We start from the raw sequence: 27052 nt of genomic DNA, 5'->3' as shown, positions 1-27052 counted from the left end.
AACCAAAAAATTGAATATAGTTCTTACAAAAATTTTACTGAGACCCACAGTCTAAACTGAAACAAACCCCAATACCCTTAAAACACTCAAATATAAATGTTTAGGGGTACCTAAAATTGCTAAGAATTGAAAACAAAATAGTAAAGTAATAAAATCCTAAGAGACAAGAACTAGTATTCAGAGCATATAATATACCAAATAAATGAATAAAATACTTAACAGCTACCTTGATACTAAAAGTAAAATGTAATTAAATGCTCAGAATGAAATGTTAAGAGCAATCTAAAAATACTAAGAGTGTTAGAGATAAATCATTTAGCACATGAAAAAGTGAATTTAAAAAGCAATCTTTCAAAACCAGAAATGGACACAGAGCGTTCAGAGGAGTCTCAAGAGTAAAGGTCTAGTTTGAAGAAGATGAGAATCAGGCAATGCCCAGCAAGAGCCTGGTCACTGTTGATAATCCAAGTTGGGGAGCCCAGGCCAAAACCAGTTGTAAACTATTTGCAGACTATGTTTAAAAAGACACTCTGAAGGAAGAGAATGAAATCAAGCCCATTTCAGGGACTATAGACTTACTGCTGCATTTCTCACCCTTTAAGTAAAATTTTGTAAAAGCTGATGATATGTAATAAAAAAAGGAAAGATAACACAGGAACTTTAACTGTGGTGAAGAGCCAATGATAGCAGCATTTAAAACCTTTGATAACAGACAATCCACTTTTTTTTTTTTTTTTGCTCAGTCATGTCTGACTCTTTGCGACCCCATGGACTGTAGCCCACCAGCTCCTCCCTCCATGGGATTCTCCAGGCAAGAGTACTGGAGTGGGTTGCCATTTCCTTCTCCAGGGGATCTTCCCGACCCAAGGATCAAACCCAGGTCTCCCGCATTCCAGGCAGACACTTTAACCTCTGAGCCACCAGGGAAGCCCGATCTAATATGTTGTAGCATGCTTTTTTCCCAGCCATCAGCTTGCAAGATAAATTCACTGTAGCGCTTCATTTGCTCAGTTTGACCAGTTGAGAAACTACTGTGCATTTAATCTCAATGTTTTGACTTTTTAAGTATGTATAGGTTTTATGATTTAAATAACCCCAAAGACAATGCATTATAGTGATTAGAAGCATAGGTCCTTGGTCCAATCCTGAATCTGCCACTTAACTTGCTAATGTCAGTAAGCACATGTTACTTTACCTTGCTTTGATTTCCTGGATTGTTAAGTGGGCACCATAGGAACATGCTACTCCATAAGAGTTTTTGAGGATTAAATAGCTTAAATATAAAATTCTTTGAATATTGCTTACCATATATTTATTTATTCCTAATACATTTTTTGTGTATAACAGTGAATTATGGATAAAATTTAAATTTATAATGTTGAGATTCATAACTACTTTCATATAACGACTGTGGGGAAAGTGTTAGTCACTCAGTCATGTCTGACTCTTTGCAACCACATGGACCATAGCCCACCAGGACCCTCCTTCCATGGAATTCTCCAGGCAAGAATATTGGAGTTCATTGCCATTTCCTTCTCCAGGGGATCTTCCCAACCCAGGGATCGAACCCAGGTCTCCCACATTGCAGGCAGGCTCTTTACCATCTGAGCCACCAGGAAAGCCCAACTATGGGGAAAATGCACTCTAATTCTCATTTCAAAAATGAATATTTAAAACATGACCCATTTGTGGCAAAGGACGACTGCAGTTTTGGCTTATTTTTCAATGTGATATTTACTATGTTTCTACTAAGGTGAGGAGGAAGTAAATGGTATGCCTTCCATGCTAATAATAAACACTTTATGTCATTTCACATAATCCACATTCAGCCGTACCAGGTAGCTAGTAATCACTTTGTTTCAGAAGTTGAAATTTCAGAAAGGTTCAGAGCTTCTGTAATATAGTCTCTCTGACTCCAAACTTAAAGCTTGTGCTACTATCCCTGTGTTTTTTTTTTTTTTATCCTATAAATCTTTATTTCTGGATATTTTTAAATATAAATTTATTTAATTGGAGGTTAATTACTTTATAGTATTGTATTGGTTTTGCCATACATCAACATGAATCCGCCATGGGTATACACGTGTTCCCCATCCTGAACCACAGAGGAGAGATTCAAATTATGTAAGGACTGGTATGACCCAGATACCAACCAACCAAAGTAGATACAAGAGTCTTAGAGGCCTTATGCTCTGCCAGGTATTATCTCCTTAAGGATTAGAACATGGAGAACTCTTGGTGGGGGAGAGGTCCCTACAGAAGGGGACATATGGACAGGTTGGAAGAGTGGCCACTTTCCAACAGTTACGGAGGTCTTTTCATGTTTAGCTAGTACAGCCACAGTGTTCATTCTAATCAAATATTAGATGTTTCAAAATAGGTACTTTTAATGCATCTAATAATAGGATATGCATGTTAAGATTTGAGTACCGTATTAATTTTTAATATTTTTAAGACACGTTTGTAGAATCAGGCATAATTGAGAATTCCATCCTTGAGATTTCTGCTAAATGTTCATTGTATGATTTTCAATTATATTGATTGATTGATCTCCACTTAACATACATTGCCTTTATTTATAGTCATCAATTGTTTAAAAAATTATTAACTTGCAATATTTAGAAGAAGCTTGCAATTTATGGTTCTTTGGCCAAAAAAATATTCATTATATTATTGTAAAGACTTTGTTGGGTTTTCTTTTCCAAATATGAATTTGCTCTCCTAACCAATCTTCTTATTAAATATTCTTTATTCACATCCAAAAAGAATAAAGGAATGATGATTTTTACCTGATAATCTATGCAGTATATCTTCAAATTTGTTAGAAACCTGATCTCTTAATTTTATAATCTGGGAGCAACAGAAATCACTGAGAATATTTATTCTTCTTTTTTTGTGTGATAGGAAACTTATTTAAAATGCAGATTTCAGTAGGTGAATACATTGTTTCTTGGTTTGTATCACAATATTTCATGAAATTAAATGAATTAACTGTTAACTAATGCTTTTCCTTTGAAACTTACATAATTACCAGTATTCAGCCTTTTTTAAACAATGAAAAAGACAATTTCACCTTGTTCAATCCAATAGAGGGGCTTCTGTTGCCAACTGATTCACTGCCTTGAGGTCATTTGTGTTTATTATTTTTATGTGAAAGAACTGAATATTTTATTTTATTTTTTGCTTCATTTGCTCTCTGTTGCAATCAGCCAATCAGTAGATACATTAAATGTTTTATGTTCAATTTTTACTGAGCATGAACCCACCATACTAAGTTTTACTTCCACACACCGATTTGCAGTTTACTGTACCTAGTTTAAAATCTACTTACTATATGTTTATATAGGGTGCATTTTATTATTTCTGTATCTACCATGGTATCTACAGCTATGTTGTCAATGATAAGAAATGATCAGAAAATCACAGCATTATAAGTGTTGGCAACATTGGGAACATTTAATATTCGACTGCGGTGTTGGAGAAGACTCTTGAGAGTCCCTTGGACTGCAAGGAGATCCAACCAATCTATCCTAAAGGAGATCAGTCCTGGGTGTTCATTGGAGGGACTGATGCTGAAGCAGAAACTCTAGTACTTTGGCCACCTCATGTGAAGAGTTGACTCATTGGAAAAGATCCTGATGCTGGGAGGGATTGGGGGCAGGAGAAGAAGGGGACAACAGAGGATGAGATGTCTGGATGGCATCACTGACTCGATGGACATGAGTTTGAGTAGACTCCGGGAGCTGATGATGGACAGGGAGGCCTCGCATGCTGCAAATCATGGGATTGCAAAGAGTCAGACATGACTGAGCGACTGAACTGAACCGAACTGAATATTCGACTAATTTTAAGTAGCATTTAAAGCTATATGTGAGAGGTAATATTAAGACTTGTATCACTCAGAGCAAAATGGCCTATGAAAATGAAAAGTGAAAATGTTGGTTACTCAGTCGTGTTTGACTCTTTGTGACCCTCATGGACTGTAGCCCACCAGGCTCCTCTGTCCATGATATTTGGCAGGCAAGAGTAATGGAGGGGGTTACCATTCCCTTCTCTACGGGATTTTCCCGACCCAGGGATCGAACCTGGTCTCCTGCATTTCAGGCAGAATCTTTACCTTCTGAACCACCAGGGTTGCCCCCAGATTGCCTACAGTGTCTTGGCTTAAAAATTCAGGTATTTTTCTGCATAGTCATTCAGTTCATTATAAACGCAAGGAAGATGAAATAAATTTATGGAAATACTTCACATTTTATGTGTTTAGCATTTGACTTGTCATCTTCAGAAAGATCTAAAATGATATTCTGTTAATTTTTGCACATCCCACATAACCTTGACAGGACAATCCTCTAAATCTGAAAAATCTCTAATAAACAAGAGTGACTCAGAAGTTCTTTTTGGTTGCATTTGCTTATATTTAGATTTCACTGTTTTATTTTTCAGTTATCTTTCACTGAGTCAATGATCCCATCTTTGTTTACCTAGAGGTAATTTGTATAATCCAGACATCTTTTTCTATTTATAAGGACTTTACTCATTTATCAGTGTTTTCTTTTCCCTGATGAAATCCCTCATTATTTGACAGGTTGGCATAATATTAAGCCGTTCTTAGTAAGATTTGAAACATTGTTCTTTGGTAAAAGATAGCTGATTCCAGACATCATAAAATTAGTTATTACTACTGTTCTTAGTAAGATTTGAAACATTGTTCTTTGGTAAAAGATAGCTGATTCCAGACATCATAAAATTAGTTATTACTACTGACTAATAGAATTTCTCATGTAATATGGTTTCTTTTGCTGTTATGAGTGCCTGCACCAAAAATCTGCAGAAAGTCAGAGCCTAGAGTTTCCCCCAGCACTGGTGGCTTTGATACTTTAGTCACATGAACGTTTTTGTTTGTTTGTTTTCAGACATCACTAAGGACGATATTCCCATTCTTGTGTGCACTTATTTGCCTTTTTCTGCTTGTTATTTTATTCTTTAAATGGGCTGATAAATAGGAACATCACCTCCTTGCACAGGGCTCTATCATCTCTCCCTGCTATCTTTTTGTTTCTGTTGAAAATTGTGGTATAATTTGATTTGGTTATGCAGGTAATTTTCATTTTGTTTTTTTCCCTGTTCCTTTTATAACTTTTTAATATTTTCCCAAGATGCAACCACTTGTTGCTTTTTTTCAATTATATAGGCTAACGTCTCTTTCCTTAAGATATTACCTTGATTATTTATTTACATTAGTGAGGAGTAATGATTCATCATTTTGGAAGGTTGTTCCATTTATAATTTGAAAAATCACTTTGGCTTTATATAACACATATTAAAAGTTTTTGATTAATTAGTATATTTGGCTGCACTGAGTCTTAGTTGCTTTGTGTGAGCTTTCTCTAGTTCCGTTGAGTGATGCTACTCTAGTTGTGATGCTCAGGCTTCTCGTTGCAGTGGCTTCCCTTGTTGCAAAGCACAAGCTCTAGGTGCTAGGGCTCAGTAGTTGAGGCACACAGGCTTAGTTACTCTGTGGTATGTGGAATTTACCCAGACCAGGGATCAAACCTGTGTTCTCTGCATTGGCAGGCTGATTCTTATCCATGGCACCACCAGGGAAGTCCAAGATCAGGCTTTCTTTACATTATCAATGTCATACATATTAAAGGACATTTTAAAAGGCTTATAGCATAATTTTGATGTTTCTCTATCAGCAGTTTGTATGCCAGTTTTAAAAATCTATAGCTGTATTGTGAAGCATCTTATTTTAAAAATATCTACAAGAGAGCAGTTTTTAGTCTATATGCACACACTTTAAAATTGTATTTATTTAAATTTTTCTATAAGTTGATTTAAAAATATGTTCCAATTAATTTTCTCTCAAATTAGTCTTAATTACGAAGTACTAATTAATGAGTCTAGTGTATCATATTAATTTTTTAACTTACATAATAATTTTGTTTTTATATAGAGAACATATTCCAAAAAGACTTTCTCTGAGTTTTGAGTCAATATTTCAGCTAAACCTCTTATAACACCTGTAATTTATTCAGTTAAATATCGTGGACCTGTTACTTTGCTTAGTATAATCTTTGTTACCACCATGTAAATAAAACATTATGGTTCATAATTCTGAATCTGGATTTCTTTTTAGACATTAATTGGATTTATGATAGCTTTATGGAATCTTATCTTCATAAAACTGCTTTTCTTTGAAATGTCATTGTCTTTTGTGTCAAATACCCCAAAATGTTGTTACAGCATTGTTAAAATACTTGAAGATATATGAAACTTACTTAAGGCCTCGTAATATTTGTGCACAAAAACAATAGTCTCTCCCTCTGTTACATACATACACGCACACACACACACAAGACCATGGAGCCATTTTCTGTTGCAGCAGCAGCAGAACATCTTTTTCTGTTGGGTGAAATTCCAACTCTTTCATTTGGTGGCATAAATTTCAGCATCACTCCCCAGGTTTTTATTTTATTCTTCATGTTGGCTCACTTTCAATTTATAGTATTTTGTTTGTTAGATACATATTTAGGTAATAAATTGCTCACTGGATATGACTCATGCCTCTATCTTGCTATGTTGGAATTTTAAAAATTAATGATATTCTGTTAAATGTTCATGAATTTCTGTTTCTTTATCTGAAAACAGGCAGTGCAAATTTTGTGTTTGACTTCTGAATGCTTTTTTAAAAAAAAAAATTCTTCTCTTATTTACTAATAACATTTCTTGCAATTCCTCATCATAAATTCAACGAATTATGGAGTTGGAAGAGGGCTTTAGAAGGATTGAAGCATACCCTCTGATGTTGAAATTTCCTTCTTTGATATCCCTCTCTCTTGTTCAGCAATTCCCTTTTAGCATAATCCTGAGCAATGAAATCACTAGTAGCTATTACTCTTGGTTTTCTTCCCTTCTTTCCCCTCCTCTGTAGAACTCTCCAGCATTGAAAAATAGATAATTTCTGGTGTTCTGGAAACATAGACAGCACCTATTGGTGATGAGAATGAGAGAAAACGAATATGATGTTTTAGAAAATGGAGGTAATGTCAATAGTTATGACTTTTTAAAGGAATCACAAAAAAAGATGAAGTGGAGTCAGACTGCTAAAAATGTGTTGAGAGACTACTGAGTCAGGACTTGGAGGCAAGAGACAGAACCTGAAAAGATAAGAAGATAACATCAACACCATCCTAGTCATAAACTTCTAACAGTCAACATTTGGAGGAAAGCAGAGAGCAAGGTCTATAGTGTATTATTTCCAAAAGTAAAATAGCTTTATAAAATATAATAAAGCTATACAACATAGCTTTATAGTGTTTTTCTGTAACACTGCCACTGAAGAAGTCATTGAAAAGTTCTAACACATGGAAGGATAAATGAAATGATTCCTTTTAAAATTTGTTTTACTGAGTGCGAGCTTATTGACATGGACCTTCATATTCACATGATTTCATTCTCCCAATACTTTTTTCCCCCCATCTGCAACATACTCATCTTTCTCAGTCTTGAGTTATCATTCATAGTAGTTTTCAAGAACCTTATTTTTGAGGTTGGATGAGACTTTGCAGAATTAAAGTGATAAATGAACTGCCAACTCATTTAATGGTCCCACCTCTATTTGCTCATTAATTGTCTATCAACAAGTCCAATAAGATAAAACTATAGTTGAATTTATTATTGCCAGAATATAAATACGTGTATCTTGGTACCATATTTGGCAAAATGATGTACTTAACTCTTTTTTCTCCAGACAGGTCAGTGTTTGCATAATAGTGTAGCCAAAAAATCACTCACTAGTATTCCCGAAATAACAGATGTAATTAAGGAGGTCCATCAGAACCAAATTGATGATGTATTTTAGCTGAAGAGATACCCTGCCTGAACTAGATAGATGTTTTTAGAGAATGCTAGTAGCAGGGATGGGACCCCACTCCAGTACTCTTGCCTGGAAAAATCCCATGGATGGAGGAGCCTGGTAGGCTGCAGTCCATGGGGTCGCCAAGAGTCGGACATGACTGAGCAACTTCACTTTCACTTTTCACTTTCATGCATTGGAGAAAGAAATGGCAACCCACTCCAGTGTTCTTGCCTGGAGAATCCCAGGGACAGGGGAGCCTGGTGGGCTGCCATCTGTGGGGTCACACAGAGTCGGACACAACTAAAGTGACTTAGCAGCAGCAGCAGTAGCAGGAAGAAAGGGAAGAGGAAGGTGGCTTTTTTTTTAATCTAATGAAAATGTATCATTTACTGTGAATACCTTGAATTGCCTGGTTATTATCAACTTTCATAGAACATCAGTTGCTTTGGACTTTAAATATAGTTTCTTACTGAAGCCAGATCATTTAGACAAGTTGCAGGAGAGCTAAAGACAAGGCTTAATCTGGTGGACAAAATTTAGAATAACCTATGGTTGTTTGTTTTTGAAAGTGACTTGGCCATACTCAATAAGGGATTCTTAGGCTGTTTACCACAGAAACAGAATAGGTACAAAAAGAAACACAGAAAAGTTATCCCAGATCCACTAAAAGAGTGATCTGGAATAAATCTAATAATGATCCTGTTACTAAGAATAGCTTGAATATGCTCCAGCTAAGATTATTAGTTTTATAAAAACAGTTGAGAAAACAAATGGTCCATGAATTGCATGATTAGAGCTCTTGTTGTACTGAAGAAATTGGAAACCTTTGAGAAGCAAACATAGGCTAAAAATATTTTTAATTCTTTGAATATTTTCTGTTAAGATTTTATGAGGTTTTATTTTATTCTGTAATTTCTTGCTGTAATTTGTTTCTACTCAGCCATATATGAAACTTGTGAATTAAAAAAATTCCTAAGTCACTATCAGATCAGAATAAATGGGATCTTGAGGGCTATGAAATTGCATACTGCTAATGGTATGAAAGCAATCACCGGTAAAAGTTTAGATTGAATTTAATTCCATAGCTCAGGGAATTTTTAGATAGCATATTTTTTTCCTGTAAAAACTGCCATATTTTAAACTTGAGAGTGCAGTAATACTTTAAGAAGGCAAATTTTTTTGTAGAAAAAATTGAGTTAAAACCATAAATTTTGTATCCCAGTATTTAATGTGATTAGGCTTATAGAACATTATTCAGAAGCAAGACTAAGGTTTTTAGGATAAACCCTGATATCACAGATGCTTTTTTATGTAAATGGTACAGAAATACTAGAAAGCATATAGAGCAAAAAGAGAACTTAGAAGTAATCTTATTGTGAAGAAGGGTCAGAAGTAGACCATCATGGCATTTTACTTTCAGTGAGAAACCTGATAAACTGCAAGAGTGGAAAGCATGATGCAGAAATGATATGAGGATGTATTAGGTAAGACTTCCAAAACTACTGAAGATTTTAATTTTAAGTATGAGACCTTCAAGAAATGCTGTAGTTAATTGTAGACTGCATGAATTTTGAAACCCAGCTCTGCCAGTTATTAGCTGTGAAACCTTGGGCAAGTTATTCTCTCTGTTCCTTAACTTACTTGCTTGTAAAATGTAGGTGATAATAACATTTCTTTTGATTGTTGTGAGGAATAAATTAATTAATGGTAATTAGAATTTAGAAATATATAAATATTTGTTCTTACTACTCTATTTAAAAACAAGGAATAAGTTTTAGCAACTTACATGACCAGTGTTAGAGATACCTATGTCCATTATCTAGAAGTCTGTATTTTTAATCATTAAAGAGTAATATGTATAGGCTGCATTCTTTTGTGATGTATAGCATTTTGTGATTTACAGAGTTATTGGTTCTTAAAATAGTGTTCCTAAGGAAACACTAAACTGTGTTCCCAGTGACTTCTGTGGTAAATAACGTTTAAACAGATTCTAATTTACTGAAAATTGTTCATTCTTTTTAATTTAGTTTTTATTAATACCAGTAGTAATTACACTGTTACTCTGAAGCAAAATTACCTGGCTTAGACATTAAGAGAGTTAGGCGGGTGCAGTAGTCCTTGGAACAGATGAGAAATTTCATGCAGCACAGGGAGATTACAATTTTTAAATCCTTCATTGTCATAAAGTATACTAAAGAGAAAAGCTGGGTGCCTCACCTAATCACTGTAAAGCACTATACTTAATTACTAGAAACACTAACAAATATGCCAAATCTTAAGTAATTAAAAAAAAAAGGTAGAAATAAGGGACTGTAAATTAGTACCTGATTAATTAGCTAAGTAATTTGCAATAATGAGCATAGAAAATCAGTAATAGAAAGATAGCTTTAGTATCAAGTTGATGGAAATTTCCTTTAACAAGGGAGCAGTATCTGAGCTAATTTTTGGTTGGCCAGGACATAAGAGAAAAACAGCAAAAGGCAGCTGAGGTCAGATAATAGAAGATCAAGAGTCTTGCCAAAAGACATTGGGACTTCATTTCATAGCTGTAAATCACAGAGGCAGACATACAGCCTCTGCTAGAGATTTGAGAGATAGACTAGCTCCCTGTTTGTGAAGACATTTGAGAAGTCCATGACTGTTGCTATTAAGGGGCGCTAAGCCTGGGGGGAAAATCGACTTTGGTCACAAACTGAAGATTGATGTTAACTTACTAGAAAAATCTAAAGTCTTTAGCGGCATGTGCATATAGAAAAAATACTAGGACTTCCATCTTAGGCATAAAAGAGAAACTATGTATAGTTTTCTTTCAAGGTTTAGTAGTTGTTGATCATCATCCTTGCTGAGTATAGCAGAGACTCTGATGTTTACCTCTGTTTATTAGACTTTTCATTTTCAGAAAAAATCTAAAGAGTATATGATACTGAATATACTATTTTTATTGTGAAGTACTTCTGGGCCTATTTATAAGAATTTTCAAGACTAAAATGTTAACACTCTTATGTTATTTTTAGTAAGTTATGTATGTGTAGTTCTTCAGGGAAATGAATTATTAAGACTTTCTTTTTAAAATTTTGTCTTTGTATTTAAACAGAACAAATGATGATATTAGAGGAGCTTCCCTACCCGCCCCCTACTAAGTTAGGGACAAAAAATTTTAATTTTGAGACTTTGAAGACATGTTTCTAGTTACATATGAGATTTTAAGTTAAATTTTCATTATACAATATAACCTAGTTTTCTCTCTTTTTTGGCCACAATATATATTATATATATATACACAATAAAATCATTATATTGTATTGATTACCTATACAGTTTACTTAGAAGGCTAGTAAGGCTCACCAAAATATATAATCCATAAACATTATCTTAGATTTAGCTATGTTGATGTATTGCTTAAGTCCTGTTTAAGTTTAAAGTTAATTTTTACCAGTGGATCTTGAGATTATCTTTTAAGATTAGAAATAAAACTCAGAACAAATTCAAGAGGTATTTTTATAAATGTTAATAATGAAGTTCTGGTAGTAGTCACTGTTCATAAAGACTTAGAGACCTGTTTCACAGGGATTGGAGACCTTTTATATTATAATCACCAGAGACATCTATAAAAATAGAAAATCCTTGGCTTTAGCCTAGTTCTTCTGAATCAAAATTTCTGGGCAGGACACCTGAGAATTTACATTTTAAAGTAGTACCTTTGGTCCTTAAGTGCATTATAATTTAAATCCACTGTAACTACCATTTACACTGTGCTTGGATCCATGTAATTTAAGATATTATAGGTTTGTGTATATTTGTGTGTGTGATGGAAGTTTTGAAGTCATTTTAAATATTGAGTAGTCCGATTAGCAAGTATCTTACTAATTTCCATAAACATCTGTAGGCAGTACTTTTTAAGTTAATGTCTTATTAGTTATCTGTAGAAATTAAGTCAGGCAGTTGCAGTGAGATTGTGTCTTAACCAGTAAAATATCCTTCCTTAATACTTTTGAAAATTAGCTAGGTTCTAGCCCCATGTGATACCAATTAAAATCTGAATATTTAAGGAAGAGACTGAGTCTCCATACGTTTAGAAGTGTCCCACATGTTTTTAATGTGTAGCTGCAATGAATCAGGGATATCCACTATTGAACAAAAGGAACAGTGATGTTCCTAGTCAAAAAATTATTGATTGACTTTGGAATCCATAGTACTCAAAACCACATGCTAAAGGTATGTCACTGTGGCATCCAAATTCTGTTTCCCTAACTGCTTATCTCAGGCTTATTTACACAATCAGAAGAAATCGAAATCAAAATTATTTCAAGAAAGCATTTTTTCTGAATAATCCCAATTCTCTATTAGACGGCAGTTTCTTTTAAAAGACCTCTGATACAGTGCTTGATGAACTATGGAATGAGGTTCGTGACATTGTACAGGAGACAGGGATCAAGACCATCCCCATGAAAAAGAAATGCAAAAAAGCAAAATGGCTGTCTGGGGAGGCCTTACAAATAGCTGTGAAAAGAAGAGAAATGAAAAGCAAAGGAGAAAAGGAAAGATACAAGCATCTGAATGCAGAGTTCCAAAGAAGAGATAAGAAAGCCTTCTTCAGCGATCAATGCAAAGAAATAGAGGAAAACAACAGAATGGGAAAGATTAGATATCTCTTCAAGAAAATTAGAGATACCAAGGGAACATTTCATGCAAAGATGGGCTTGATAAAGGACAGAAATGGTATGGACCTAACAGAAGCAGAAGATATTAAGAAGAGATGGCAAGAATACACAGGAGAACTGTACAAAAAAGATCTTCATGGCCCAGATAATCATGATGGTGTGATAACTGACCTAGAGCCAGACATCCTGGAATGTGAAGTCAAGTGGGCATTAGAAAGCATCACTACAAACAAAGCTAGTAGAGGTGATGGAATTCCAGTTGAGCTCTTTCAAATCCTAAAAGATGATGCTGTGAAAGTGCTGCACCCAATATGCCAGCAAATTTGGAAACAGCAGTGGCCAGAGGGCTGGAAAAGGTCAGTTTTCATTCCAATCCCAAAGAAACGCAATGCCAAAGAATGCTCAAACTACTGCACAATTGCACTCATCTCACACGCTAGGAAAGTAATGCTCAAAATTCTCCAAGCCAGGCTTCAGCAATATGTGAACTGTGAATTTCCTGATGTTCAAGCTAGTTTTAGAAAAGGCAGAGGAACCAGAGATCAAATTGCCAACATCCGCTGGATCATGGGAAAAGCAAGAGAGTTCCAGAAAAACATCTATTTCTGCTTTATTGAATATGCCAAAGCCTTTGAGTGTGTGGATCACAATAAACTGTGGAAAATTCTTCAAGAGATGGGAATACCAGACCACTTGATCTGCCTCTTGAGAAATCTGTATGCAGGTCAGTAAGCAACATTTAGAACTGGACATGGCACAACAGACTGGTTCCAAATAGGAAAAGGAGTATGTCAAGGCTGTATATTGTCACCCTGCTTATTTAACTTATATGCAGAATACATCATGAGAAACACTGGACTGGAAGAAACACAAGCTGGAATCAAGATTGCCGGGAGAAATAGCAGTAACCTCAGATATGCAGATGACACCACCCTTATGGCAGAAAGTGTAGAGGAACTAAAAAGCCTCTTGATGAAAGTGAAAGTGGAGAGTGAAAAAGTTGGCTTAAAGCTCAACATTCCGAAAACGAAGATCATGGCATCTGGTCCCATCACTTCACGGGAAATAGATGGGGAAACAGTGGCAACAGTGTCAGACTTTATTTTTCTGGGCTCCAAAATCACTGCAGATGGTGACTGCAGCCATGAAATTAAAAGACGTTTACTCCTTGGAAGGAAAGTTATGACCAACCTAGATAGTATATTCAAAAGCAGAGACATTACTTCGCCAACAAAGGTTCATCTAGTCAAGGCTATGGTTTTTCCTGTGGTCATGTATGGATGTGAGAGTTGGACTGTGAAGAAGGCTGAGCACCAAAGAATTGATACTTTTGAACTGTGGTGTTGGAGAAGACTCTTGAGAGTCCCTTGGACTGCAAGGAGATCCAACCAGTCCATTCTGAAGATCAGTCCTGGGATTTCTTTGGAAGGAATGATGCTAAAGCTGAAACTCCAGTACTTTGGCCACCTCCTGCAAAGAGTTGACTCATTGGAAAAGACTCTGATGCTGGGAGGGATTGGGGGCAGGAGGAGAAGGGGACGACAGAGGATGAAATGGCTGGATGGCATCACTGACTCGATGGACGTGAGTCTTTGTGAACTCCGGGAGTTGGTGATGGACAGGAAGGCCTGGCGTGCTGCGATTCATGGGGTTGCAAAGAGTCAGACACGACTGAGCGACTGAACTGAACTGAAGCTTAACTAAGTGATGTAAAGCACTGATTGGTCAGTTTAAGTGACAAAGGTTGAATAATATTGACCTTTTCATCCGGACTCTCCTGGTGGCTCAGACGATAATGTGTCTGCCTACTGTGCAGGAAACCCAGCTTCAATCCCTGGGTCACGAAGATTTTCTGGAGTAGGAAATCTCAACCCACTCCAGTATTCTTTTTTTTTTTTTTTTGGAGGCTAATTACTTTACAGTATTGTAGTGGTTTTTGCCATATGTTGACATGAATCAGCCATGGGTGTACATGTGTTCCCCATCCTGAACCCCCTCCCACCTCCCTCCCCATCCCATCCCTCAGGGTCATCCCAGTGCACCAGCCCTGAGCACCCTGTCTCATGTGTTGAACCTGGATTGGTGATCTATTTCACGTATGATAATGTACATGTTTCAATGCTATTCTCTCAAATCATCCCACCCTCGCCTTCTCCCGTAGAGTCTAAAAGACTGTTCTTTACATCTGTGTCCCTTTTGCTGTCTTGCATATAGGGTCATTGTTACCATCTTTTAAATTCCGTATATATGCGTTAATATACTGTATTGGTGTTTTTCTTTCTGGCTTACTTCACTCTGTATAATAGGCTCCAGTTTCTTCCACCTCATAGAACTGATTCAAATGCATTCTTTTTAATGGCTGAGTACTATTTCATTGTGTATATGTACCACAGCTTTCTTATCCATTCATCTCCCGATGGACATCTAGGTTGCTTCCATGTCCCAGCTATTGTAAACAGTGCTGCCATGAAAATTGGGGTACACATGTCTTTTTAGTTCTGGTTTCCTCGGTGTGTATGCCCAGCAGTGGGATTGCTGGGTCATAAGGCAGTTCTATTTCCGGTTTTTTAAGGAATCTCCACACTGTTCTCCATAGTGGCTGTACTAGTTTGCATTCCCACCAACAGTGTAAGAGGATTCCCTTTTCTCTGCACCCTCTCCAGCATTTATTGTTTGTAGACTTTTTGATAGCAGCCATTCTGACCGGCATGAAATGGTAGCTTATTGTGATTTTGATTTGAATTTCTCTGATAATGAGTGATGTTGAGACTTTCATGTGTTTGTTAGCCATCTGTATGTCTTCTTTGGGGAAATGTCTGTTTAGTTCTCTGGCCCATTTTTTGATTGGGTCGTTTATTTTTCTGGAATTGAGCTGTATGAGCTGCTTATGTATTTTTTAGATTAAATCTTTGTCAATTGCTTCATTTGCTGTTATTTTCTCCCATTCTGAAGGCTGTCTTTTCACCTTGCTTATAGTTTCCTTCGTTGTGCAAAAGCTTTTAAGTTTAATTAGGTCCCATTTGTTTATTTTTGCTTTTATTTCCATTACTCTGGGAGGTGGGTCATAGAGGATCCCACTGTGATTTATGTCAGAGAGTGTTTTGCCTATGTTTTTCTCTAGGCCACTCCATTATTCTTGCCTGGAAAATCCCATGGACAGAGGAGTCTGGTAGGCTACAGTCAGTGGGGTTGCAAAGAGTCGGACATGACTGAGCGACTTCACTCACTCACTTCACTTTTCGTGAAGACAGTACTGAAGTGGGGTGCCATTACCTTCTCCGTCATGAAGACAGACTATTTAGCTAATTGATTTCTATGGTTCTGCCTTTTACAGGCAACTCAAGAGTAATCAAGAATATATTTTTGGTAATTATCCATTCTAAACAAGGAAAGTATTTTCTAGGATAGGGCTACATTCCTGTAGAACATCAGAATTAATGTGTTTAAAATTATATTTCTTCAAAATGTTGATAAAAACTAGGTTAGCAAGATAAAATTGATACTATAGAAAGTACTAAACTCTATGTTGTTGTTGTTGTTGAGGTACTAAGTCTTGTCTGACTCTTTGCAACCTCATGAACTACACATGCCAGGTTTCCCTGTACTTCACCTTCTCTCAGAGTTTGCTTAAATCATGTCCATTGATGCTAAACTCTATGCCAAGGATCAAAATGTCAAAGTATGTTTCACAGGCCTTTCTGATTCTTCTAAATGGAAAAATTATTATTACTGTTTAATTGCATAAAATATGTCCTACAGTAGACACCTCCCTTTGCCCATACTTATAATTTTAAGATTTCCTTTAATATTTAAAATAAATGAAAAAATATTTATAACCTCAAAGTCATGATATTTTCTTATGTTTTTGTTTTAGATGAATATTGAGGATATCAGTTTCTGCATGTGGAAAGTAGATATTGAAGGTTATCTGGTTTACAGACAAGATCTTTAAAAAATAGACACTGAAGGTAAGTAATGACTATAGCCTCATAAATAATCTAATTTAAATGGTTAGGGTTGCCAGATTATAATTTAACTTGCTAAACTTGCTTACTTTTTTGTCACTGGCCCTGACAACCACATTGATTCATATTCAGGCACAAATTGTTATGCCTTAATACCATCTTGACAGAAAGTATCAGATTTCATTTATAATGAGCAGTTGATAAAATTGATGTATTATGGAAGAATGCAAAGTAATTAAAAAGAATGAAGAAGATATTAAGTAGCATCCATCACAATGGGTGCACAACTCAGAGTTTAACTAGAAAAAATAATTTTTCAGAACCTGCTATGCACTATATTTTTTAATAATATTTATGTCTTTAACCATGTTAAGAGCTTGCTTCTCAACCATTCCAAAAAAAAAAAAAAACCCTGTGACAGTTTCACTCATAGTATTACTTCTGAATGCCTAACTTCTTTTTCACTATTTCTTGAGCTCCTGAAGATTTGTCTTGACCTACGATACACTTTCACTTACCATATTCTGTTCATGTCTCCCATGACTGCTTACATGCTTATGTTACTAAGTAAATTGAATACCTTTGGTAAAATTTTGAGTGAGATACAGAGTACAAAATGAAAAAAGGGTACTTTAATTTTGTGTGGTTCAGGAGGGAGGTGACATGGGTGTACCTGTGGCTGATCCTTGTTGATGTATGACAGAAAATGACAAAATTCTGTAAAGCAATTATCCTTCAATTAACATTTTTAAAAATAATAATTATTTTGTGGGTCAGATAGGTACAATGGAACCTTGCAGAGTGGGTAACCTCTTAATGATTAGGGCACTTCTGTTTAGCTCTAAAATCCTTTTTAAGTGGGAATAAGAGACCAGTAATATCAAATCTCATGACTTTTTTCCTGAAGAAACTAGAAATACAGAAATTGAAAAGTCCTAATTTTTCAAAAACAGCATAAAACTTCCTGTGACAGTATCCACTTTTGCTACTGTTTGAATCAAATAAAACAGTATACAACCTCTGGTGCAGGAGTTATTTTCCTTTGTTCTATATTTCTTTATTCTTGTAGAGTACAAGTACTTAGAGTTTATTTTTTCTCCTTAATTTCTGATTAGCATCTTAGTGAGTTTTTGCTAGTTTTTTATGATATTATTGTGAGAAATGACTTTTCTTGAAAATATAAATGATATTACTTATTTATAATTCATCTATACTTTACGTGATGAGTTGGTTGCTTAGAATAGCTATTCAATTGTTTTCTGAATTATAATAGTTATGCAGTTATTTTTATAGTTCCTTTATCTCCATAGTGATAGATCCTTCTTAATTTTTTTAAAAGAGAGGTTCCCTTTTTACTGTAACGTTTGCATAGAAAGTAAGAGTTCTGGTCCATGCAAAGCACTTATTTTATTTGTATATTTTCTTTTATTCTCATTTCCATTATCATGCTGCTGACCTGGACTCATAGGAAATCATTCTGATATGTAGTCTAATATCTGTTGCACTGTTCTCTTTTGTTTATATGTATTTTTATAACATATTATTTTATATATTTTTTAATGGAAAATTTCAAATAAAAAAGAAAAGGGAGCATAATATCATGAACTTTCATGTGCCCATATCTCACCTTCAACAGTTACCTCATGGCTGAACTCATCTTAACTATATCTCTATCCTGCCTTCTTCCCCACTTATACACATGAAATTTTAATATGCATAAATGGATTGTGCTGTGTATCTCATGATGCCTTATTTTCATACATTATTGTATTTGGTTAGCAGATATTTTATTTAGGATTTTAGAATCTACATTCTTAAGTGAAAAGTACTACACTTTTGTGCTTCATTTTCCTTGTCTGGTTTTGCAATTAAGATTACACCAGTCTTATAAATGAGATGAGCAACTTTTTACTCTTTTATTTTCTAGTATAGCTTTATATAATATGTTACTGTTTCTTTATTGTGTGCTAAAACTCTATGTAAAGTATCTGGTTGAGAGATGTCTTTGAATGCTATTTATGTCTTTAATGCTTTCTGATCTATTTAAGTTTTCTCTTCAGCTTTGGGTACCAGTAACACCTGATGGTCTCCCCACCCACCAGTGTACCCCAGACCTACTTTTTTTTTTTTTTTATTTTATTTTATTTTTAAACTTTAAAATATTGTATTAGTTTTGCCAAATATCAAAATGAATCCGCCACAGGTATACATGTGTTCCCCATCCTGAACCCACCTCCCTCCTCCCTCCCCAATACCTCTGGGTCGTCCCAGTGCACCAGCCCCAAGCATCCAGTATCGTGCATCGAACCTGGACTGGCGACTCGTCTCATACATATTATACATGTTTCAATGCCATTCTCCCAAATCTTCCCACCCTCTCCCTCTCCCACAGAGTCCATAAGACTGTTCTATACATCAGTGTCTCTTTTGCTGTCTCGTACACAAGGTTATTGTTACCATCTTTCTAAATTCCATATATATGCGTTAGTATACTGTATTGGTGTTTTTCTTTCTGGCTTACTTCACTCTGTATAATAGGCTCCAGTTTCATCCACATCATTAGAATGGATTCAAATGTATTCTTTTTAATGGCTGAGTAATACTCCATTGTATATATGTACCACAGCTTTCTTATCCATTCATCTGCTGATGGACAACTAGGTTGCTTCCATGTCCTGGCTATTATAAACAGTGCTGTGATGAACACTGGGGTACACGTGTCTCTTTCCCTTCTGGTTTCCTCAGTGTGTATGCCCAGCAGTGGGATTGCTGGGTCATAAGGCAGTTCTGTTTCCAGTTTTTTAAGGAATCTCCACACTGTTCTCCATAGTGGCTGTACTAGTTTGCATTCCCACCAACAGTGTAAGAGGGCTCCCTTTTCTCCACACCCTCTCCAGCATTTATTGCTTGTAGACTTTTGGATCGCAGCCATTCTGACTGGCGTGAAATGGTACCTCATGGTGGTTTTGATTTGCATTTCTCTGATAGTGATGTTGAGCATCTTTTCATGTGTCTGTTAGCCATCTGTATGTCTTCTTTGGAGAAATGTCTATTTAGTTCTTTGGCCCATTTTTTGATTGGGTCATTTATTTTTCTGGAGTTGAGCTGTAGGAGTTGCTTGTATATTTTTGAGATTAGTTGTTTGTCAGTTGCTTCATTTGCTATTATTTTCTCCCATTCTGAAGGCTGTCTTTTCACCTTGCTAATAGTTTCCTTTGTTGTGCAGAAGCTTTGAAGTTTAATTAGGTCCCATTTGTTTATTTTTGCTTTTATTTCCAATATTCTGGGAGGTGGGTCATAGAGGATCCTGCTGTGATGTATGTCGGAGTGTTTTGCCTATGTTCTCCTCTAGGAGTTTTATAGTTTCTGGTCTTACATTGAGATCTTTAATCCATTTTAGTTTATTTTTGTATATGGTGTTAGAAAGTGTTCTAGTTTCATTCTTTTACAAGTGGTTGACCAGTTTTCCCAGCACCACTTGTTAAAGAGATTGTCTTTAATCCATTGTATATTCTTGCCTCCTTTGTCAAAGATAAGGTGTCCATATGTGCGTGGATTTATCTCTGGGCTTTCTATTTTGTTCCATTGATCTATATTTCTGTCTTTGTGCCAGTACCATACTGTCTTGATAACTGTGGCTTTGTAGTAGAGCCTGAAGTCAGGCAGGTTGATTCCTTCAGTTCCATTCTTCTTTCTCAAGATCGCTTTGGCTATTCGAGGTTTTTTGTATTTCCATACAAATTGTGAGATTATTTGTTCTAGCTCTGTGAAGAATAGCGTTGGTAGCTTGATAGGGATTGCATAGAATCTATAAATTGCTTTGGGTAGTATACTCATTTTCACTATATTGATTCTTCCATGAACATGGTATATTTCTCCATCTATTAGTGTCTTCTTTGATTTCTTTCACCAGTGTTTTATAGTTTTCTATATATAGGTCTTTAGTTTCTTTAGGTAGATATATTCCTAAGTATTTTATTCTTTCTGTTGCAATGGTGAATGGAATTGTTTCCTTAATTTCTCTTTCTGTTTTCTCATTATTAGTGTATAGGAATGCAAGGGATTTCTGGGTGTTGATTTTATATCCTGCAACTTTACTATAATCATTAATTAGATCTAGTATTTTTCTGGTGGAGTCTTTAGGGTTTTCTATGTAGAGGATCATGTCATCTGCAAACAGTGAGAGTTTTACTTCTTCTTTTCCAATTTGGATTCCTTTTATTTCTTTTTCTGCTCTGATTGCTGTGGCCAGAACTTCCAAAACTATGTTGAATAGTAATGGTGAGAGTGGGCACCCTTGTCTTGTTCCTGACTTTAGAGGAAATGCTTTCAATTTTTCACCATTGAGGATAATGTTTGCTGTGGGTTTGTTATATATAGCTTTTATTATGTTGAGGTATGTTCCTTCTATTCCTGCTTTCTGGAGAGTTTTTATCATAAACGGATGTTGAATTTTGTCAAAGGCTTTCTCTGCATCTATTGAGATAATCATATGGTTTTTACTTTTCAATTTGTTAATGTGGTGTATTACACTGATTGATTTGCGGATATTGAAGAATCCTTGCATCCCTGGGATAAAGCCCACTTGGTCATGGTGTATGATCTTTTTAATGTGTTGTTGGATTCTGATTGCTAGAATTTTGTTAAGGATTTTTGCATCTATGTTCATCAGTGATATTGGCCTATAGTTTTCTTTTTTTGTGGGATCTTTGTCAGGTTTTGGTCTTAGGGTGATGGTGGCCTCATAGAATGAGTTTAGAAGTTTACCTTCCTCCACTTGTCTTTTAGTCAAGAAATACTTGGACAGTCTCAGTGTCCACATCTGAGCCATGTAATAGTCACTTTCTTTTTGAACTGACCAGGAATTTAATGTTTTGACCCTCATCATTGGCCTGATATGCCCAATCTTGCTTGACTTAAACTCCCACTAACACATACCTAGATTAATCCTGAGCTCCATTAGTTTTCTATTCTATAACCAGAAACTTTAGTTAAAAGTGCTCTTAACTGACGTCTTTGCTGCTGCTGCTGCTAAGTTGCTTCAGTCGTGTCCGACTCTGTGCGACCCCATAGATGGCAGCCCACCAGGCTCCCCCGTCCCTGGGATTCTCCAGGCAAGAATACTGGAGTGGGTTGCCGTTTCCTTCTCCAGTGCATGAAAGTGAAAAGTGAAAGGGAAGTTGCTCAGTCGTGTCCGACTCTTAGCAACCCCATGGACTGCAGCCTACCAGGCTCCTCTGTCCATGGGATTTTCCAGGCAAGAGTACTGGAGTGGGGTGCCATTGCCTTCTCCGAACTGACGTCTTTACATCTCTTAAAACCTTTTACAGACTGGTTATGTATCTCAAGGCTGTGTAAAAGGTAAATATTTTGAAAAAGACTAAGTAAGGTTATTATGTTCAGGGAAGGTAAGTTTTCAGAAAAAAACAGGCAGTCGTCTAGTCTAATGTCCTGTACAGTATATACCAAATTATAGTTAACTTTAGAAGATTTTCACTTATCTCAAGAGTTTGAAACTTTCTTATAATTATTTATTATTGGAAGAATAATTAAAGGTGTTTTCATTAACAAAAACAAAAAATAATAGCATAAGCAGAGAGTTCACAGATCTAATAACAAAAGGAAATGATCAATAACATAATAGTTATTATAATTTTTGATGCATTTTAATGTTTATACCTAACATCTTATTTCAGTTTTTCTTACACAATTTCATAGTGTAGTTTATTTCTTTTTAATCCTTTCTTACTTAAACTTTATGTATCTCCCATAAAAAGAATCTTACAGGACCAAGATGTGTAATGGACTTAGAGGTCTGATTAAGGAATTTAAAGTTTAGGTTTTAACTATTCAATAAGCCATTGGTAGGTTTTGAACCTACAGATCACATGGAATGGATGTGCTTTGTGAAATTTAAAATATCTTTGGAAAACATAGCTATGACTTCAGTATTTCGTTTTAAAAGCAACTCTTTAAAAGCCATAAAATAATAGATTTGTAATTTATACTAAAATTTTTTAAATAATTAGAAAAGTCTATAAAATCAAAGACAATTCAAAACCTAAGAATTAATAGTTGATATCTACAACAAGGAAGATGCTGATTTTCTTAACATACAAAGAGTGTCAACAATTCAATATGGAAAAGACAACCCATTTTTTATAAAATATTTAAACATATAGTTTATCAAAGTAGAAATGCAAATGACAAATGAAAATTTTCAATTTTCCAGCCTCTCTGTTGCATTGTAGTAACATTTTTCTATTGATCAGTTGCTTCCTAATGCTGTTTTGCTATTTCTTTTCATTTGCTTAGAGTACCCTTGTTATCAATGCTGTGCTAGTCTTCCTTTTATTACTCATGACCGGATGTAATGATTTTACCTGGCATGCACATGGGGTTGTATGTATGTATGTAAGTATGTATGTGTTGGTGGGAAGGGTCTGGGGTATTGTTTCAAGTTTGCTTTCCAAGGACTAGTCTTCTCTGCTGCCACAGACACAAAATGTTTCCTGTAAAAATGACTTGTTTGTGTACTATTTATATAGCTCCTACCTTCTTTACTTTTCTAAATCTAACTGGGTCTACTGGATTCTGCTGCCAACTCAACTCACCTCTGTCCCCATACCTGTGATTAAAAACAAGGCCTTTGGCAACTTAGGGTATGTTATGTACCTTCAGGGCATACTTTTTGCCATCATTTTCTGAGATCCACTCCATTGTGTTCTTTACCACTACATTTCTCCTAAATTACTTCTCCATTTATTCTCTCAGTTCAGTTCAGTTCAGTTCAGTCACTCATGTGACTCCTATTAGGTCTTATCTCCTTTTGCCTGTTTCAGCATATGGGTATTACAACTAAATCCTAATATTACTGAAAACATATTAAATTGGTTTCTTTATAAAAAAAGAAAAGGAAACAGACAGGGAGGGATGGATGGGACACAAAGAGAAGGAGATGAGAGAAAATGAATAAAGCAATCAACTCTAGGAGCAAAACTAATCCAGAAAGCAAGGACTCTGGAAATACGTTGTAAAATGACAGAAGATGAGCTGGACAAAACAAACTTCAATAGATACTTCAAATATAAAATGGAAGATACCCAATAATGTGATGCTCAATATCTTTTTTTCTAATTCTTAGAGAATTGCACATCAAAACCACAATGAGGTATCACCTTACACCAGTCAGAATGGCCATCATCAAAAAATTTACAAGCAGTAAATGCTGGAGAGGGTGTGGAGAAAATGGAACTCTCTTATACTGTTGGTGGGAATATAAATTGATATAGCCACTATGGAAAACAATATGGAAATTCCTTAAAAAACTAAGAATAAAACTACCGTATGACCCAGCAATCCCACTACTGGGTGTATATCCTGACAAAATCATAATTGAAGAAGACACACATACCCCATTGTTCATAGCAGCACTCTTTACAATAGCTACTACATGGAAGCAAGATGCCCATCAATAGATGAATGGATAAAGAAGATGTAGTACATACATACAATGGAATATTATTCAGCCATAAAAAGAACAAATTTGAGTCAGTTCTAGTGAGGTGGATGAACCTAGAGCCTATTATAAGGAGTGAAGTAACTTAGAGAAAAACAAATACAGTATAATATTAATGCATATATATATATGGAATTTAGAAAGATGGTATTAATGAACCTATTTTCAGGAAAGCAGTGGAAATGCAGATATAGAGAACAGACTTGTGGACACAAGTCTGTGTGGGGGAAGGAAGGAATGAGAGGAACAGAGAAAGTAGCATCAACATATATATGCTAAAAAGTGAAAGTCGCTCAGTTGTGTCCGACTCTTTGCAGCCCCATGGACTGCAGCCTATGGCTCTTCCATCCATGGGATTTTCCAGGCAAGAGTACTGGAGTGGGGTGCCATTTCCTTCCCATACGCCAGTACTCTTGCCTGGAAAATCCCATGGATGGAGGAGCCTGGTGGGCTACAGTCCATGGGGTCGCTAAGAGTCGGACACGACTGAGCGACTTCACTTTCACTCTTCGCTTTCATGCATTGGAGAAGGAAATGGCAACCCACTCCAGTGTTCTTGCCTGGAGAATCCCAGGGACAGGGAAGCCTGGTTGGGCTGCTGTCTACGGGGTTGCACAGTCAGACACGACTGAAGCGACTTAGCAGCAGCAGCAGCAGCAACCATGTGTAAAATAGATAGCTGGCTAGAAGTTGCTATATAACACAGGGAGCCCAGCCTGCCACTCTATGATGACCGAGAAGGGTAGGATGAGGGGAGGGGAGGGACAGGATATATGTATAATTACAGCTGATTCATGTTGTTGTACAGCAGAAACTAATATAACATTGTAAAACAATTATCCTCCAAGTAAAAAATAAATTAAGAAAAAGATGAAACTGGAAGGAACAGAAGAGTGGCTAGATATTATGGAAAGTACTTTTAAGGATATAAAAGATTACAATGAGAAGAATTAATAAAATAAGCCAAATAAATAAATAAATATAGAGAAAATTTTGTGTGCTAATATGTGAAAGTAGGTAAATTGAGATAGACAATAAAGAAAAAAGAGAATAAATATTTAAAGTTAAAATTTAGTATCTTTTGTAAAATAGAGGATAATTTGAATCCACATCTGGAAAAGGCCATGGGAAATTTTTACCTAAAACTTTCAAAACCAAGATTCATGAACTTACAGACTTCAAGCATGAAGAATGATTAAATTATTGATTGGAAGGTAAAGGGAGAAAATATTTGGTCTTCTCTCTTATTTATCCACATCAACTCTTAGGGCCAGTTGATAGTGGAGTAACATCTATATGATCATATAGAAATAAAAGCATTTTATATTTTAAATTCTAAGTGTCTTTGGGTACAAAGACTACAGATAGTTTTGAACTCAATGAATATTGTTTTGAAAAAAATTAGAAGATGAACTACTGGCACTTACATTGAAATAACTTAAAAATTACCACAGAAAGATGAGCAGTAAGCACTGAAAGGATTTAATTATAAAATACAGACGAGAAAAAAAATGGAAACACTGTATTCTATTCCCTTAAAACAGAAATAACGTATTACCTTGACCTCTTTTCCTCTCCTTTTCTTGCTGGATTTTGTAGTTTTAGTTTGTTAATTTCCACTTCTTTAATACTTGCAAGTCAAAGAATGTCCATGAAGATGCAAATAATAAAAGTATAAGCAGAGTTTAACAGTACAGAGAAAAATACTTTAAAAAATACTAACTGAAATATAGTGAAGGAAAGAAAGAGAAGGACAGAGTAACAGGAAATATGCTAATATCTTTATTGCTTGTAGAAGTAAACGAATAGATTTTGAATAGAGAAATAAAAAACAAAGCTGTATAAATTATATAAGTTAATAAATACAGAGTTTCATAAAGTTAGCATTATAAATCATAACTACTGGAACAAAGGTATGTGCAGAGAAACTACACCTGAAGAAAAATGAGATAACTAATGTTAAATATTTTCTTTAAAAAAAATCCCTAAAACAAGTTAAAATATTAAAAAGTGAAAAGCAATTAGATGCTAGGTGTCACAATTATCATTTAACATTGTACCGAAGGGAATCAGCCAAGAGAAAACATTAATGTCAATGGGTTTTTGGCTTGTGTTGGTATTTTAGATAGTGGATTTTGAACTAAATCACAGAGGAAAACGCCATATGCAGGTAACACAATAAATTGCTTTGAAAATGTTGAAAACTAAAGGATAAAAAATTAAGCCAGCTAAAGGCAAGCAACATTCAAAAAACTAAGATTGTGGCATCTGGTCCATCACTTCATGGCAAATAGATGAGGGAAAAGTGGAAACAGTGACAGATTTCATTTTCTTGGGCTCCAAAATCATTGCGGATGGTGACTGCAGTCACAAAATTAAAAGATGGTTGCTTCTTGGAAGAAGAGTGATGACAAACCTAGATAGCATATTAAAAAGCAGAGACATCACTATGCCGACGAAGGTCTATATAATCAAAGCTATGGTTTTTCCTGTAGTCCCCTATGGATGTGAGAGTTGGACCATTAAGAAGTCTGAGTGCTAAAGAATTGATGCTTTCAACCTGTGGTGTTATAGAAGACTCTTGAGAGTCTCTTGGACTGCAAGTATATCAAAATAGTCAATCCTAAAGGAAATCACCCCTGAATATTCATCAGAAGGACTGATGTTGAAACTGAAGCTCCAATACTTGGTCTGTCTCATACAAACTGCTGACTCATTGAAAAAGACCCTGAAGCTGGGAAAGATTCAGGGCAAGAGGAGAAGGGGGTGATAGAAAATGAGATGGTTGGATGACATCACTGATTCAATGGACATGAGTTTCAGCAATCTCAGGGAGATAGTGAAGGACAGGGAACCCTGGCATGCTACAGTTAATGGGATCACAAAGAGTTGGACATGATTGAGTGACTGAACAACAACAAAGGCAAGCAAATACTTAATGTCAGACCAGATGAATCAGCTCAAACATCAAGTGAGATGAATAAAGTCATTTTTAATACAAAAAAATGCAGTTCACAATGAAGATGTAGCAATTACAAATATCTAC

At 35.6% G+C, this 27052-nt stretch overlaps 1 protein-coding gene across 1 annotated transcript in view; it reads left to right on the top strand.

Annotated features, from left to right (window-relative positions):
• The window catches only part of LOC129647285 (uncharacterized), a 223253-nt gene that overhangs the window by 159670 nt on the left and 36531 nt on the right, over positions 1 to 27052 (top strand). Inside the window, exon 4 of the mRNA XM_055574438.1 lies at positions 16397 to 16490. Coding sequence (XP_055430413.1) covers positions 16397 to 16407 — 11 coding nt within the window. The 3' untranslated portion in view covers positions 16408 to 16490. The remainder of the gene's footprint in view (positions 1 to 16396; positions 16491 to 27052) is intronic.

The sequence above is a fragment of the Bubalus kerabau genome, chromosome 3 (assembly GCF_029407905.1).
Source record: "Bubalus kerabau isolate K-KA32 ecotype Philippines breed swamp buffalo chromosome 3, PCC_UOA_SB_1v2, whole genome shotgun sequence".
Lineage (NCBI taxonomy): Eukaryota > Metazoa > Chordata > Mammalia > Artiodactyla > Bovidae > Bubalus > Bubalus kerabau.
This window is presented reverse-complemented; position numbering and strand designations above follow the sequence as displayed.